The following is a 14,772-nucleotide window of genomic DNA, read 5'->3' on the forward strand; positions in this document are numbered from 1 at the left end:
CAGAGAGAATGAAGCAAACAAGGGATAGCAGGAAGACAAGGAGGGAATAAGAGCCAGTGAGGGTTGCAAGTGAACAGAAACCGATTTAAAACAACAAGCTGGGGCAAATGACCCACATTTAACCAGGAAAAAAAGGGAGGAAGTAGGACTGAAAGCTAAATGAAAACAATGTTTTCTGTCTTGCTTCATTCTGATATGTAGCACCATTTAATCTATCCTTGATGGATATAATAAGTCCCGTACATTTTTCATAACTGAACAGCCCATTTCCCTCAGAAATACATCAAATTAAAGAAACAAAATAGCTTGCAATTCACATTAATTTATTCTAAATTATATAAAAATACTATTAATCAAACATTTAACATTATATAATTAAATACTTAATAATAATGAAATAAATAATTTTAAAATTCAAAAATGTTTTAAATTGGGTAAAAACGTTAAAAAAAAAACTTTTCTAAATCATTAAAAAGAAATATACATTTAATCAAATACTACAATAAAATAATATTAAATAATCTTTACAATTCAAACTGAAATCTTAAAATAATTAAACTAATTTTAATTACAAGTGAATTTAAGTGACAGTATTAAAATGTACACCATGAAATGTGGATATTAATTTTGAGATTGTGACTAGTTTAATATCTGGTAGAGGTTATTAGTTGTTGGTAATCGTTTTCACTTTTTTGTGCTTTATCCATTATGCAGTAATGCACTGATGCAGTAAGCATTGTCACAGAATCAGAGACCCTCTCCTCAAAATCTATAGAAGTAGACACAGGGGATACATTTGGGAAGCATATAGAGCATCACAGTGACACCCACAGCCCGAGAGAGCTTTGGTGCCGGAAGTAAATTTCCCATTCATTTCTCCCATTGACTTTCGGAAAAAAATCTGTATCTAAAGAGTTTTAGAGCATGTCTGAGGATAACCAGCTACGGCTGAACTCATAAGCATATAATTTCTATATAATATAACATAGAAATATATATAATATAATATCATTTCGAGTGAAAAAATTAAGAGAAAATCCAAAAAAAGTAAAAGATACAAGACCGTGTACATCTTTTCATTTAGAGCAAAGGAACTACTTATCCCATAAACCCCCGCGCCTCTGACTGAAGCCACAACCGCGAACGAGCCTTTTGAGCCAATCTGACTTTGCTGCATCCTGGAATTGAACTACTGGCCCCCCAACTGAGCCTGGTTTCTCCCAAGGTTTTTTACTCCATTCTGTCACCGATGGAGTTTCGGTTCCTTGCCGCTGTCGCCTCTGGCTTGCTTAGTTGGGGTCACTTCATCTACAGCGATATCATTGACTTGATTGCAAATAAATGCACAGACACTATTTAACTGAACAGAGATGACATAACTGAATTCAATGATGAACTGCCTTTAACTATCATTTTTGCATTATTGACACTGTTTTCCTAATGAATGTTGTTCAGTTGCTTTGACGCAATGTATTTTGTTTAAAGCGCTATATAAATAAAGGTGACTTGACTTGAGCGACTTCCAAATCTGACGACGACCGCGTGAACTTTTTCCTCCAGTGAATCTTATTTTATATAGTGAATGTGCCGTAGTAGCAGTTATTTCAGTATTAATTGTGTAAATAGTGTTTTATATTGGTATTGTGTATTGATTTTTATATTTATCATCGTGTATTTTATATATTGTGTGCGCGTGTGTGAAAGCGGTCAACGATAACGTCAGCAACATGGTGCAGTGCTTTGTACTTGACTGCAATCACCGCTCAGTCGTCAACACATGTCGTTGCCATTACACAAATGTTCAGTAAATGCACAAAAAGGTATGCCTAGGCTAAATATTGTTTTGACAGTGGCATTATAAAATGCTTGATATGACTCATACCGTATGAAGGCTACAGTAGCCTAGCTAAAGTCGACGATAATGCTAACTAACGTTACCAACCTCCCTGCAAAACTCACCAAAACTTTGTAGGTCTTGTCCCTCATGCTGGCCCTTACAAACCCCACAAGCTGACCCTCGGACATGCTACTCTCAACTAACGTTACATGACCCTATCTGAAGTGGTTTTCACCCCTTTGAACACTTTTGTTTTCCTCCTTCAAAAAAGCCATTATGGCAGCCAAGGAGATCATGACTGCACTGATAAGTCTACCATGCAAAAACGCAACAGGTTTTTATTTTATTTTTTTATTAATGATCTTCAGTCTTCACTGACCTTTGCGGGGTTTAACCAGACGGTTACACGAGTTCCACCAATCAGATGCATCACTGTGGGATTGTTCAGGATTGTGGGTAATGAAGTACTTATCCAAGACATCGCTAATAAAAAGCATTTATCTCAAAACAAGGTTAGTGCCCCATGAACCTTTGGCGTTTATATGAGCATAATATACTATTGCATAGTACAGCCGTAGCTGGTTTTAAGTCTACCATGTATGGTTAAGTTTTTATGGCTTATACCCCAACTGTGAATGCAGAAATTGTATTGAATTTTTACTTCCGGCACCGGCTGTGGGCGTGACTGTGATGCTTTTTAAACATGAGGTTTAAAGAGCAATCCCTCTTGCCTGACCGCTTGAGATCAGATCATTTGAGGTGGATCTTAATACCAGGTGTAATCAGGGCCAAAAGAACGAAGGACTGGAAATAAAAATGGATGAATTTAGGGAAGCTTAGCAGTGAGGGAGTTAATGATGATGTTTACCTGCTGCCACGGCTTCTGGGTCCCTGCCCTGACGATCGGCCTCTAGCCATAGGTACAAAGCTGAGATGGCAAACACACGAACACATGAACAGACAAACAGAAAGCAAAAATGTCAAACCAAACAGAGAAATGGAGAAGCAAACATGGATGCATGACTGAATCCAAAGTGCAATGGCTTTGCAGACACAGACAGGCTGAGCAGTGATGGAGGTGAAGTGAGACATGTTTCACAGCCTCTACTTTGGTGAGCAGCTTGACTGTAGGACACAGTCTCTTCTGGGACGGAGACATCACGTTGTGCATGACCTGAAAGCCCTCAACGAATATCTTATTGGTGGGTGTTAAAGGAACACAACGAGGTGGGTAAGAAATATCTACATGTGCAACCCACACACACAGGCACATACAGTACACACACAGCCTTCAATGCCTGGCTAGCAAGTCATCTTCGATTTGGCCTCAAATAGTCTGGATCATCAATGCTGGATGTAAGTTTGATCCATTTCTTAGACAAGACATTTAATAGACACTTTTGAAAATCATAAAACCCTGTCAAAAACTTGTTTGGGTCTATAAATAAAAGGCAATTTTTTTACATAAAAAATATGAATATATAGGACAAGAAATAATTACCCTTTCTCCCCTCGCAGCCTTCAATAATAATAATAATAAATAAAAACAAAATACAATTTGTACCATATCCCAGTACTTTTTGGGTAAAAAACTAAAAGTAAATAAATATACAAATAAATAAATAAAAACACCACATTAGATAAGTAATATACTTAAATGTCATGTACACAATGTTAAAATGCAATAAATAAATAGTTCTAAGAATATGTTTATTTTTTTATAAAAAAAATATACATATTTATTTTAGAGAGAAAAACAAGCCAGACATGCAGTTCTTGAGATTCACCCACACAGGAAGCGACTGCTGTGTGTGCACTGTTATGAACTGTATTTTCAGGATGACTCAGCCGGTGAGTTTCGGACAAACGTCACTGCTGGCTGAACAGGAATCGAACACTCTTTAAACTAAGATCATAACTACCTCTGCAATCTGTTAAATCCAGCACCTGCCAAAGTCTTCCTCACTTAATTAACCCATATCACACATTTCCAAAGATGGTGAATGTTAAATGCAAGTCTGCTACTTTAACTCCTACAAAAAGGACCACGCCATGATTTTTGTTCCACGATATTTCTGCATCTTCGAGTGCCAATATGCTAATCGAGTTCCATATTGTGTGTACTGCATATTAGAATCAAAATCATCGATGCAGCATTTTTCAAGTGTCCATAAAAACAGACCTTTTTCTCCATTAACCCCTGGCTGCAGCGGATAAGAGTATTGGATTTGTGATATTGAGCTTCAGAGATCAAAATCACTGGCCTTGCTCTGAGCACCATTCATTTTCAAAGTGCTGATGGAAGACCGAGAATAAGCAAGGGACACCACACAATGTCTCCTGGAGAGACTTTGTCCATCCTCAACAGCGTTACGTAACTGAGCTCTAGCGATGTATTTGTGTGTGTGTTTTAAATGCTGAGCGAGCACATTGTGAGCACGAAACATTGGGGTCATTTTCCTTCTCGCTGGGTTTGGGCAGTGAGCACAGCTCCACTGTCAGACTCATGACACATTTATAGCACAGCTGTAATCCACAAGTCCAGGCTTGAGATCTTACTGCATCATAGAGTTAAGCAAGAAAAACATTCACTTACATGGTTAGGTATCGAAATTTTGCTTGATACGAGTTGAAAGCAAGCGAAAGGATGGAACAAGTAGCAAAACATGAGTCTTTCATCTTTAAGTTAATTAATAAGATGATATCAATGTTTTATTAAGAAGAGAGCCTTATAACAGAAAACAATCATTCAAATACGCACAAACAACAAAGCAGACTTTTTCAGGGCATGACAAATGACACAAGGCTGTCAAGATCATTTGTAACTCATATCAGCCTGTAGCAGACATTCAGGTCAAAGTTCACCGAGAACAAAACAATTTGTGTTTTTACGTTCACTTTAAAATTTCTAAATCTGACTAAAATCATATCAGTCTGGTTTTTGTGAAATCGGACTATAACAGACAATTATTGTGATCTCATTCAGACGATTTAGAAACAAATGCTACTACATACATCCTGGTGTACTAAACTTCTAAAGCACAGTTTATGGGATGACAATACTGATATCTAAAAGTGTAAAACTGTATAATTACTATAAAACACTACCATTAAAAAAGTTAAACTATCAAATGAGCCTTCATATTTAACATACAAATCTGAGCTAAAGAAGCATATGAATCACACTTAGCTGAAATCAAACAGTCACATGGTGTTTAATAAATCTTATCTGAGGGCACAGGTTACCGATGAGCTGGAACTTAGTCAGTGAACAAAGTCAACATGACCGTTTCATGGTCTCATTCGTCGTCACACACATAGTGAAGCAGATTCAATTGAACAACCTTTTTGAACAGTTTGAGACCCTAGATCTGCATTTCAGCCCGTCTAATGCTTGCAACGATACCTTTGTAGTGGAGAAATTCAAAGCAACCAGAGACATCACATATCCAGAGCTGCATCCATCTACTCTCTGACTATTAAAAGTAAAGCATTTATATAATAAAAAAACACAGCTTTTACTTTAAAAGCTGCACACCATCTATTTTGCTCTGCAGTCCACACACACAAAAACATACATTTACATGATGAAGGATTCTGAATGGCCCTACCTCAGTTGTAATTCTATTAGGATGAAGGCCACGTAGTAAAGATGTTACGTAACTGGATTTTGCACCTGTGACATAACTCAAAAAGATGACAAATATTGCCTATTTGGCACTATGCAAGCTTCTATGCAGAGTGCTTTAAACAGCTCTCATCTAAAGCAATGATACTTATGATATTCACCCAAAAGATATCACCCCTAATGCCTTTAAAAGTACTTGACTGACATAACTATACCATATATGAAACATGCATGAGCATCGGAATCACTGTATGTGGATGGGACAACAAGACCCACCCTCTTTTTAAGACCAATGATATTGGACCCACTCCCTTTTACCATCTCTTACTTTTCAGAGCACCAACAGTCAAATAAACCCAAATAAACTAAACTCCATTCCATGTTTTACCTACAGCCTTGACTTGCACACTGCTGCTTCCTCAAATCCATTCCACTTGGCTCATTCAGAGTCCACATAAGGAGTCCAGTGACAAACCAAAGTAAACTAAGCATCTTCAAAAAACAAATTAAAACAAATGTCAATGCATCTAGAAAATATTGTAAATGTCACCACTAAAATATTTTTACACAGTGCAATTACAGGCTAAGATAATGATTACAGGTAATTACAGTACAAGTGGTGAAAATATGAGTCTTGTGTTGGCATTACACAGCACTACACTTGAAATTAAGTACTGAGTCTCTGAGTAGATTACACTAACAGGCTTACAGACCCCCCGCCCACAATCTTTGATAATAATAAGCAGTCTAAAACGTCCTGGGGAGAGTACAAGACTTTGAACTGCTTCACTTTTTTCTAAATAATGCATGATTAAAGAGTAGATAAAACATTAGAACCTGAAAAGTAGGCATATGAAAATGATAAAACATTGAGAAAATACCCAAGCCTGGACAAAGAATTGAAAAAAGGGACGGAAGAGGAAAGGTTCACCTACACAGTACTAGCATTCGAACCGTTTTCCCCCAATTCAGGCTTATTCAGAAAAAGAAAAAAAAAATCATTTGGAAGTGTTGCGACATTGGCATAGCCACGGTCCACACATCCCCACTGGTGCTCACAGACAGATGGTCCAGGAACCAGTGCCCTTTATGGCTGTCCACTAGTGCCGTGTGTCTCTGACTGCAGTCACAATACGAGCTGGCCAGCGTCATTAAGAAACAATGAACTGAGACATGTCATGCAGCCAATGTAACAATACACCTCTTGACGCCCAGGTTTTGGAAGTCTTGACACTGTCGAGACACTGTCAATTCACTGTTAATGCCCCTTCAAGGTGTAAAATCCTCAGTAAATTAAGGTAATTCAAGAGACATATCCCCTCTTTAGGTAGAGGTGTGAATGATGGAGACAGGCTAGTACATCAAAGATTGAAATATCTTCCACTGCCAAAACCGGAAAACCCATTTTGTTGATGCATGGCACATCATGTAAGAAATGAGATGAGATAAAGGTCTGTAGGCACGGCATGGCACGTTTTGTAGGGAACTGAAATCATGATAAAAGTGCAGCGCTTAAAGATGTGTGCGTGTGCAAGACTGTGATTCAAATCTTGTTTCACGTTTTCATTTTCACTGGTTATTTTTGTTCAAAATCACAATACGACAAATACAGAGGGAACTGCATGCAAAGCAATTTCTTTCTGACATGTAGCAATCCTGTTCTCACAAGAGGCCTGTTTACAAGCTTTATTTTTATCCCACTGAGAGGACATACATGTCATCCTTAGGCCTGGAATATGTGCCTAGAAAGTGTTTGACAAGCCCTCTAAGAAACTGAAAGCAACCAGAGTTGAGCAAGATGGGAGAGAGACACTGACTAATGAGAAAGAGTCAGAAAAATAAACAGAGTGAAAGATGGCCAGTAGTGCAGCATTGTTGTGAATATATATGAAGACATGAAGCTGAAGTATGAGATAAAAAGTCATAAACTATAAGAAATAAAGTCACTCTGTGATATGAAAATCACTTTGCGTGATAAGTCACATCATGAGATATAAAGTTGCAGTTATGAGAAATAAAGTCACCATGCACAATTAGGAGAAACAAAGTTGCACTGCAATGGATAAAGTTCCAATTACAAGACAAAAATGCAATAATGAGAAATAAAGTTACAATTATTAGAAATAAAGTCACCATGCACAATTAGGAGAAACAAAGTTGCATCACAAGTAATAAAAAGTCGCCTTGCATTACAAAGTCACATGTTGAGAAAGTCACATCTACAAAAAACAAGTTACCTTAAGAGATATAAAGTTACACTTACAGGAGATAAGTCACATTGCGAGAGATCGTTGCATCGCTAGAAAAAAAAGTTGCAATTATGAGAAGCCTTCAGGTCACCTTGAAGGTCACACTGTGAGATACAGTATAAAGGTCCAAATAAAAGAAACAAAGTTGCCTTACGAGATGTAAAGTGACAATTATGAGATAGAAAACTGCACTGCGCAAAAAAATCACTTCGCTAGATAAAAGGTTGCAATGCAAGATGTAAGGATGTAACGAGAAGATACAGTCACATTGTGAGATATAAATTTGCAATTACGAGAAATAAAACCACGTATGCTGCAAGACATAAAGATGCAATAACATTCTTTTAATATTGTGAGGTGGAAACGGTCTTCTATAATAGGATGACAAGCTGACTCAAAAAATGGCAAATGCAGTAATCAGTGGAGCACAACCACCTCATTAACAAGTCTCCGCCATCAAGGAAAGTAGGCATGTCAACTCAAAATGACACCAATCGAGGGGCCACAGTGCATTTATGTGACAAAAGATCACTTCAATTAACCTTGACACAGTCAAAACAACCTCTTAAATTAAAACAAGAAACAGACAGTACACAGACAGTCCAGTGAAAGGGCAACCAGCAGTGATGATTATGCGGAAAAGCCCAGGGAAGGGGGAGATCGGTCGTATGAGCACAGGGCTCCTCTGGGATTGGACGGCAGTGCATTCAGTCATGCAGAAACACACGGAGGTATCCAGCAGGAAATGGGTGTTTTGAACAATGGAAGCTAGGAAACAGGGCCAGGAATATATCAGGAATACCATCTCTCACTCTTTCCATCTTCAAATGGTTTGAATTACAAATGAGTGTTCTCATGTACTTACAGGAGGTGCAACCAAATCTAAACTTTAGAAATTAGGCCAGCAGAGAACACAAGTGCTATGGGGAGGGGCGAGTGGGCTGTTCAAAACACTCAACATTGATCGAACATGAACAGTAGGATAATCTTCAACAATGTTGTACATGGATCTCACATTAAGCATCTCACAATGCTACACACAGTGCGAGTTCACATGGCTTATCTGAGCAACCCGGGGAGCTGATAAGATCTAAGCCCTCGTGACACTGGACAGACACGCTGGTAAATTAATCAAGCTCAAATGGTTTAATCATGATGAACTTTATCTGGGAAACCAGACCAGTCTCACAGTGAAAAGTTTAACATTTTCTCTGAACAATTATTGCAAACCAAATATTTAGATATTCTTGAGTGGTGCTACTATGATTTTAAGATGCTGTTGCCAAGGCTCCAAGGTGTCTAATCCGAAGTCAATAGGTGTGTCTCAATTGTGTGGTAAAACTATTACAAATAATTATCTTTAGAGGAAATAAGATGTAATGAAATGAAATAAAATATACATATTAAATGAACAGCTTAAATGAAAATTATAGGGGTGCACGATGAATACCGGCCGATAATTAATGCACATCACAGCAGTAAAGCCGGTTCTCTAGTCAGTGGTAAATTTAGTCAGGTGTGTGATTTCACGTTGATAATGAACATGGATAACCGGCTTTACTGACGAGATGCGTATTAATTATCGACCGATATTTAACATGCACCCCTAGAATATAACTAAAATAGCATCAATTGAAGTTGGCATACTAAATTTACTTAAACTGTGAAAAATGAAAAAACTAAGCAGGAAAAGGCTTTTTTTTTCGTAATACAAATGTGAAAAATCACCTAAAACAATTAACATAAAATGAAAAATATATAAATAAAAGAATATTTAAAATGATGACTAAATTACATAATAGTATTTAAATTATACTAAAATAATATGGTCTCAGTTTCCAGCGTCTTTTTTTTCTTTAATACTGGTCAACTTTGGATATTAAACTGTGCATAACCTCTTTCTGTTTTTACTAGGGGTGAAACGGTATCTGTATTCGTACCGGACCATTTCGGTACAGGGCTTTCGGTACGGTGCACGTGTGTACCGAATGCAATATTTTGTTTGTGGAACATAGGTACATTTTCGTGTTTCCACACGAACATATTAAGTGGCGGAAGTCTCCACGTTCAGTGCAAATCCCGCCTTGCAGCTGATTCTAAAGTTTTCAAAAGGCATCGCGCGAGTGTGAACATCACTACAACTAGTAAAAAAAAAACGACCGTAATTCAAATGCAGCTGCCGTCGGCATTTAAACAGACCTTTGCTCTTAATTCCGATCGGGCCAATGCTATAACGAAATCTGAGCATGTCTAAAAACTGAAACTGTTGTTGCTGCACTTTACACTTTGGAAAAGTTATATATATATATATATATATATTAAATATGAGCAGGCCTACAAGCTGGGATTGGTAATGCTGCACTGTAATCATAGTTATTTATTTATATTTTTCATTATATTTTATTATGTGATATTGTTTTGAGACGGAGTATTTTATTTAGTGGAGAACTTTGCAGCAATATTTTATTTCCTATTCTTTTTTTTATTATAAAACATTAAATATTTTATTGTATTTTATTAAAAAGAGTTAAAAAAAAAAGTGTAAACAAATTGTTAAGGTTTATAGTAATAAACAACCTGCAGTTTAATGTTTGCATTTCTTTCCCTTACTGTACCGAAAATTAACCAACCGTGGCTTTAAAACCGAGGTACGTACCGAACTGTGATTTTTGCGTACCGTTACACCCCTAGTTTTTACATTTATAATAATTATGCCATCATCTAATATTCAAAGCATTAAAACCTAGGCGTAATCTTTAAAAACCATAACACTGCTAAATGTAACCTTTTAGAAAGTCTAAAAAAAGAATAATGTACATTATTATGTTGCAATGATGCTATGATTTAAAACACTTTAGTTTTAAGTCTTTTTTTAATATAAAGATACACACAAAATAGTACAGAATTTGATTGTTGGCCATTAATCAGTTAGCCCCTGATTGTTTTAAGTATTATTGTATTAGCCACAACTTCAACTTTAACTTCCAGGACGGACATTCCTTTAATTGCACAGGCTTATTTTATAGATTTTTACAAGCAGAACTAAACATCTCTCTTAAAATCTCTGTTGAAAGCAAAAATTGCTCCTACATGGCCTGCTCTGCACTCTCTCAGTTTAAAGCAACACATCTAATCCACGGGAGCATCACGCACATGCAGAATAGCTCTTGGCACAGTTCACCAGTAGTCTGTTAAACTGTGCCAGGCCTTAAAAAGGTAGAGCAATCAGAACATCTGTTAAAACAAGGTCAGACAAAGATTGGGGGGAAAAAAACAGGGTAAGAACACACAGACTGGCTGCTGGGATTACAAGTAGTTGTTTTTGGTAGCCGTGTTTTCTCTAACAATAACACTTATCCTCTTGGCAAAAGCTTTTGTGCTTTCAAATCAGGTAACAAGAAATGTGCATATCGCATATGAGACAATTAGTGCAAACACAGCGCTCATGGTGCCAAAAACACCACAGCACAACCTACATAATATCATATACAAGCCAAGCAGAACAAGACATCTGAGAGTCATCTGTTGATACCAATCACAGTACGAGTGATTGAAATCAAAATGATCAGTAGTGAAAGCCACGTGAGCTGGCCAGCACTGATTGCTCAATGCAAGCTAACATGTGGCACATTGAGCTGCGGTGCACTGTGATATCTTTTAAAACCTTTCAAGTTCAATAACCTATAAGATGAATGTCTGTTATGAGACCAATATGATAATGTCAATCAAACCAACCACCATCTCTCAAAAACACAAGTTTACATAAATAGTGTGTATGTATGTATATATATTTTTTGAGTCCTCAAACCTGTCGGTTTTAGCTTTCTCCCCTCAGTGATCTCTCTATTCATTCATGTAAAGCTACATCAGATGCTCCCACACGATGCCAGCAAGACAATTAAGCCAATAAATACAGAAATAAACAGATACCAGGCCAGGATCTGACACCACTTTCAAACATTCAAAATTATGCAGACAATCAATCAATAGACGAGGATGATGATGATGATGATTGTTTTTATTGATTCTTTGAGGCTCAATGCTGATGACTCCATCTTTAAAAACAGAATTGATCCGAACCCTCCTTTAACAGATACAGCGGGTTTCAAAGACCATTGGGTGATCGGGAACAGAATTGATTTCACATTCTTTTCTTAATTTAGTTAATCAGGTAATAAATTGACTTATCTATAATCATTCAGTATCATCTATTGTACATCCATCGGTCTATCTATCTCTACATAAATCTGTACCTAATTAAATATTATGATATTTCTGTGCTGTTAAATAAGGTTAAACAGACTTTCTCTTTCATAATTGAAAGTAATTTTGCTCATATTTTCTGTCAGAACCAACAAATGTCAGCCCTGTCACACAAAATGCAATATTTGGGATTTTAAATACTTTTCCTCATCTTCTAGCAGCCAGCAACATCAGAAAAACAAAATGGCTTCTGCATTTAATAAATGTGTGATAAGTAAAAATTATATTTTTATTTTTTTCAGCAAGCCTTGTCTGATTAAATGTGGCGAAAATTCAATATGAAACCACCTTGTGGTCTCAGTACATTGCATTACATTTGTCAGCTATAAAGAATGTGGCACATTATTGTTTTTAAATCTTCTGATTAATTGAGTGGTTATGTGCTAGGAAAAACACAAATCTTATAAGAAATCTGAAGATTGAACACAAACTCCGGTGAAAACCTCTGAACATGTTGAACATATTAATCCAATACAATTCTCTGATATAAACACAAGAATCTGTAGCATGTTCTGTCCCATCATGTCTCAAAAAATCAGTGCAATTCTCTAATTTCCGATACTATCTTGTCAAATTCGAGCCTGCTGTTCAAAACCAAGTATATTAACACACCAAATGTATTTGAATGCCTAATATTCAGAGGATAATGGGATTCAAGCAGTCTGGCTTATAAGAAAATCAGTGCATGCACGCCAGCTCGTGTTTATTATACCTGCTGCCAGTGCGTTTACAAATCAAGCTACAATGTCTAATACACATTACATAGTCTTACCTGCCAAAGCATCGGGCTCTAGACCCGTTTCGTTGTCTATTCCGCATATAACGAAGTAATGTGCGAAGCGGCAGGGCGCTGACCCAGAGCCACTCATATTCGCGCTCATCTCGGCTCGAGCTGATCCGCTTTGTCCGCGTCTGCTATACAGACCCGACCAGCTCCATATCCAGCAGCCTCACGCGAATGAAATAAACCAAAGCGCCGTTTTAATAAAAGCTGATTGCTAAGATTTCGTGCAGTGAGCCTCTGAGAGCGGTCTGTGTAGAAATGATTAGGTTTGAAGAGCGTTAGCTGCTGTGGTCGTGAGTTGTAGCAGCTTTCAGGAGCTGACTGACGCAGCGCTTCAGCTGATCACACTCAGCCAATCGAGACCTAGCAAACCTTTCACAACTGTTTGCTTGAGATGGAGCGTGCATTGATGTAAGCCGTGTCTTTTAAATGGTGTCATGATAAATAAGCAAATATTGTCGTACATCAAATAGGATTTTAGAAATATTATTGCTTCAGATCGTCTATGAAAACCATTTAGACTATCAGCTGTTTTGTTTCCTGTCCATGTCTGATTGGTTTCACAATAATTACAATAAATATGTAAAACTGTTTGTTCATGCTCACGATGGTGAGATAAAAGCAAATTAAGTTTTAATTAAACAAAATGCCACATACAAATATATATATAGTAATAATCTTAGTTGTGTGAAAACATTTTTTTACCATTCACACAAATTAGACATTCATTTTCTACTGCTTATAGTTATAGTATAGCTGTTATTGATTATTTTATTATGATTTTTGCTGTGATATAGCACGCTTTGAATATCCTTGTTTAGGTTTAGTTATCAAAGCAGCATATTGCAATATCCCCCTCTGTTGGTTCATCCTATGTATTGCTAGTGCCTCTGTATTTGTGTGTTGAATGATCCATTAAAGTGACGTGACATACAGCCAAGTAGGGCATACTCAGAATTCGTGCTCTGCATTTAACCCGTCCAAAGTGCACACACACACCGTGAACCCGGAGCAGTGGGCATCCATTTATGCTGTAGCGCCCGGGCTCCAGTGGGCTAAAACTAATTAAAATTATAATAAATGAAATAAAATTAAATCACAATATATAAACTCTATCACTGACACAATCAATAAAAAAGCACAAATATAAATAAATAAGAGATAAATAAATACAATTTTAAGTGGTGAACTCTCTTCAGGGATACCTCTCAATTCAATAAATGAATGTACATGGCTTTTCCAGTCATACTTGATTTACTGGTTAAGAATTAAAAAGAGATAAAGATAATCTTTAAATAAAGATTAGGCGTATATATGTATGTATATATGTGTGTGTGTGTGTGTGTGTGTGTGTGTGTGTGTGTGTGTGTGTGTGTGTGTGTGTGTGTGTGTGTGTGTGTGTAGACATCTGACAGCAGTTAGCGCTAAACTGAAGAAGAGGCAGCAGTTACCCTGGAAACCACATAAATAAAGCAGCTGCACCACTTTCTAAAACATATTTCAATAATTTTAAATAGCCATTCAGATTTGAGTATTCACTATGGTGTTCATCACAGCGCCAAACACTTATGCTATTTATTGTCAAACTTTTTTTTTCCCATTTCAATCTGGACTATAACATGCCCTAGATATTGTAAAAGTGTTTTGAATATTTATTGTTCATTCACACTTTACATTAGGGCTTCATTAGTTAACATTAGTTAATTCATTAGTTAACATAAACTGCCAATGAAAAATTCTTCTGAACATTCATTAATTTCAGGTATTACAATATTTAACGTTGTGAAAGTTGCAGCTGTGTTATTTAATGAGCTAACATGAACTAAGACTTGTATTTTTTAACAAAAATTAATAACTTCTGTAGCAAATGTAGCTATTGCTCATTGTGAATGTTAATGCGCTAACTAAGGTTAACTAATGAGGTCTTATTGTAAAGTGATACAGATTGGTCTTTATAGTTCTTTTGCACTTTAATCTGTGTAAAACTTTTAACTATATATTTTTCTGAATT

At 36.7% G+C, this 14,772-nt stretch overlaps 2 protein-coding genes across 6 annotated transcripts in view; one reads left to right on the top strand and one right to left on the bottom strand.

The window, feature by feature from the left end:
• Positions 1 to 13,126, bottom strand: part of LOC132098929 (DENN domain-containing protein 5B-like) — a 34,047-nt gene extending 20,921 nt beyond the window's left edge. Inside the window, exons 1-2 of one of the 5 annotated variants that reach the window (XM_059505225.1) lie at positions 12,750 to 13,126; positions 2,706 to 2,765 (exon numbers count right to left, since the gene is read on the bottom strand). In XM_059505225.1, coding sequence (XP_059361208.1) covers positions 2,706 to 2,765; positions 12,750 to 12,858 — 169 coding nt within the window. In that variant the 5' untranslated portion in view covers positions 12,859 to 13,126. The remainder of the gene's footprint in view (positions 1 to 2,705; positions 2,766 to 12,749) is intronic. The other 4 variants (XM_059505221.1, XM_059505222.1, XM_059505223.1 and 1 more) reach the window with 4 other exon arrangements.
• The window catches only part of LOC132098936 (short transmembrane mitochondrial protein 1-like), a 55,043-nt gene that overhangs the window by 19,903 nt on the left and 20,368 nt on the right, over positions 1 to 14,772 (top strand). The window lies entirely within an intron of this gene.

The sequence above is a fragment of the Carassius carassius genome, chromosome 22 (assembly GCF_963082965.1).
Source record: "Carassius carassius chromosome 22, fCarCar2.1, whole genome shotgun sequence".
Classification (NCBI taxonomy): Eukaryota; Metazoa; Chordata; class Actinopteri; order Cypriniformes; family Cyprinidae; genus Carassius; species Carassius carassius.